At 44.3% G+C, this 3,396-nt stretch overlaps 1 protein-coding gene across 1 annotated transcript; it reads left to right on the top strand.

Moving 5' to 3' along the window:
- Positions 1-1,729: 1,729 nt before the first annotated feature.
- LOC103182641 (protein atonal homolog 7) lies at positions 1,730-2,239 on the top strand. Its single transcript, XM_007899716.2, has one exon. It carries the CDS (start codon positions 1,730-1,732, stop codon positions 2,189-2,191), a length of 462 nt encoding a protein of 153 aa, XP_007897907.1. The 3' UTR covers positions 2,192-2,239.
- Positions 2,240-3,396: the final 1,157 nt, after the last annotated feature.

The raw sequence follows: 3,396 nt of genomic DNA on the forward strand, positions 1-3,396 counted from the left end.
AGATATGATAGGCTCTTTATTCCCTCATCTTAAACAGTTGGAGGAGGTAAACCGTCACAACTCTCCCAGAATACAACTGCAAAGATTTAATTCATGGAAATGTCATAAAACATACCAACAGATGGAAATATATTAAGGTCGAATGACGTGAAGTATCGAGCAGAATTCCTTAAAGAAAGAGAGAATGAAAATACTGCTGTAAGCAAAGCTGCTCTGTGGCAAGTAACCGCTGCTAGAGATCACCAGACTCAGGATCCGTTGTCTCTAAGCCTTAAAATATTTATTTTACAATTGCAATAGAATTTTAATTCGCAAGTAAAAAGTTAAAGCTGGTTGATGTCAAATGTTTTGAACAAATCATGTCTTATTTAAACTTGCCAAGCTCTGAAATCTTTTTGTATGTGTACCATTGGCTTGTCTTTCATGGGAAAAGTGCAGAAGGGAATGACTGAGCTGTGCTGTGGATGAGCAATTGTTATTCCCATTGCAGATTCCCAGGGTCTTCACACTGTACGCGCACAGTCGGTAAAAGTGCAATTCTTTGCAGATTTCGCCTTCCTATTTAAGTCTTTAATCTCGTCCTGGGAAAGGGGGGAAAAAAAGATCCACGTTCAGAATTTGGGCTAATCGCCACGTTTAGGTATTAATCACTGTCCACGTCTCCACACAGAGGGAAGGTTTGACCATATGGTAATGGCCAAGTGCTGGAAGGAGTGTTTGGAAGAGAAGGCAAAGGGGGACGAGGCTCTTTCTTGTCCGATCAGATTTTCCCAGGGAGGAACGGCGCTGGGACTCGGGCTGGGGACGCCATTGCACCTGCTACCACCTGTTAAAGCACAAGGCAGATCTATAAAACCAGCCGAGGGAGCAGACAGACAGACAGACACACAGACAGACACACAGACACTCCTCACATCCCACCGGCATCAGCCAGGAATGGACCTGCTCCTCTCTCCCTCTTAGCAACTCAGCTTCACAGCCTCAACGGGGATCAAAGACCACAGCGCCCTCAAGGATCGCCTTTCGTAAGCCAAACAAACACAAACACAAACAACAAAAAAAACAGGTTCGATATTTCAGGCGAAAGGGGAGAAGGGGAGAAGGGGAGAATACAGTCATAATCTGCTCGTCCTTCAATTCAGCTTCAGGCTCTCTACTAAAGCGGAGCAGTGCCACTCTCGCCATCACCTCAACTTCGCCCTCCTTTGGGAACTTTGAAAGGCATCGTCCTCTTCTTGCAATTACTTTTTTTCCCCCAGAAAAGTAAAATGCAATAATAGAGATATAGGTAAATATATATATATATAGCATTTGGACTTTTTTTTATAGATTCAAACGAATGAAAAGGAAAAGATTTCAGCTGTCGCAGCTCAGACAGAAGGCATCTAAACATCTGTTCAACATCAACAACATCCCAGAGGCAATAAGGTGTGCGAGTGAGTGAGTGAGTGAGTGAGTGAGTGAGTGAGTGAGTGAGTGAGTGAGTGTGAGAGAGAGAGTGTGAGAGAGAGAGAGTGTGAGAGAGTGTGAGTGAGAGAGAGTGTGAGTGTGAGAGAGTGTGAGTGTGAGAGAGAGTGAGTGTGAGAGTGAGTGTGAGAGAGAGTGTGAGAGAGAGTGAGAGAGAGAGAGAGTGAGTGAGTGAGTGAGTGAGTGAGTGAGAGAGTGAGTGAGTGAGGCTGATTGATCCCCTCCTCAGCCCGGGCTCCTGCTCCGATTGCGCCCCCAAGTCATGAAAGCGAGTAAATGTGACTCCGCTTCAGGAGCAGAGTTGGTTTCTGGAGTCGGATCCGCTTCGGGCTCGGAGTCCCCGTGTGGGGGGGAGAGGGTGGAGAGCGGTGCCCGCAGGAGGTTGGCAGCCAATGCCCGGGAGAGGCGGCGAATGCAGGGACTCAACACCGCCTTCGACCGTCTGCGCAAAGTGGTACCTCAGTGGGGACAGGACAAGAAACTCTCCAAATACGAGACCTTGCAAATGGCCCTGAGCTACATCATGGCCTTGACCCGCATCCTGGCCGAGGCCGAGCGCTACAGCACCGACAGGCGCTGGATCCACATCCAATATGAACATGTGCAGGAAGCAGAGAACTTCCAGACTTACCTCGGACAGACCGCCCCAGAGAGGAAAGACTCTTACACTGGAAGCATCTTCCCGTTCAACCGCGACAACAGCTTCCAAATCGTCAATGGATGAGAGCGCCAGGAAAGGGAGAGAGTGAGAGTGAGAGACAGAGAGTGAGAGAGAGAGAGAGAGAGAGTGAGAGAGAGAGAGAAAGAAAGAAAAGGAAGAAAGAAACGCTCACCGTGAATTGCATTGAAGGAAAGCGTCGATGCAGCTTTTCCCAAACCGAAAAAAAAAAGTTTTCCAACCAATGCTCCCAAGTTAAATGGCTCAAATGTAACACGTACCGTGGACGTTGACATTGGTCGCAGAATCCATTGTACGGTCGACTTATTGACAACCAGCGAAGTTAGTCATTCTAAATGATAGTTATTATATAGCATCTCTCGAGCACCGACCTCTAATCTGTATATAATGTCATCTGTTGGTACTGAAATCATTCTTGCAAAGTTAGAACAAAGCTTTTCTTTTAATTTGCATAGAGTTAAAGCACATTTCGGGTGCCATGTTAAATGTATTATATGGTTTTTTAAGGTAAGATTGATTACTTTTATTTTTTGGATACATCCTGGAATGTTATTTTTGTTGCACAGGTTTTAAAAAAAAGAAGAAAGTCACGAAGATGATGTATGATCATTCGCTGACCACTGCCTTGGTCAGAACTGCGCTGTAAACAGTGTTACTGTTTTTCTTAGATTGCATTAAAATGTAGCCATCTATCTTTAAGATTTGTTTCAGGGGATCATTCATACTATAGCACAAGTACAATTTCTGTACGCACATTCTTTCGAAGCAAACAACCCACATGCAGACATGTGCTAAACCTCTTCTTGAACTTTAATCAATGAAGTGACTGTGCCAGGATGATGCACATTGACACTCCTTTTGCCTTCAACTCGAACTAAGCAGCCGATTTATTTTGCAGTGATTAATTTAACTATTAGAGGGAACGATATTACTGGTGTCACAGAGAAGAAATATAATGGTGCGACTATGCAAATCATAGCGTAAATCATAGCATCGATAAATGTTCGGGACAATTGAAAGCTGCAGTAAAATGGTTACAGTAGAAAACATAAAGGGATACTTTTCATTGTGATCATTTTGATAATGGATTTGATTTCGAGACTTCGTGGAGGGGAATGGCTGTCATTTTATTTATGCTTTAGAAAATAAATCCCTGCGTTGAATCACAGTGAATACTGAACACAGAGCAATTTCTATGCTTAACAAATCTCTCCCCATGTACTGCAGGTTCATTGGGGCTTATAAATATA

The sequence above is a fragment of the Callorhinchus milii genome, unplaced genomic scaffold (assembly GCF_018977255.1).
Source record: "Callorhinchus milii isolate IMCB2004 unplaced genomic scaffold, IMCB_Cmil_1.0 Scaffold7, whole genome shotgun sequence".
NCBI lineage: Eukaryota > Metazoa > Chordata > Chondrichthyes > Chimaeriformes > Callorhinchidae > Callorhinchus > Callorhinchus milii.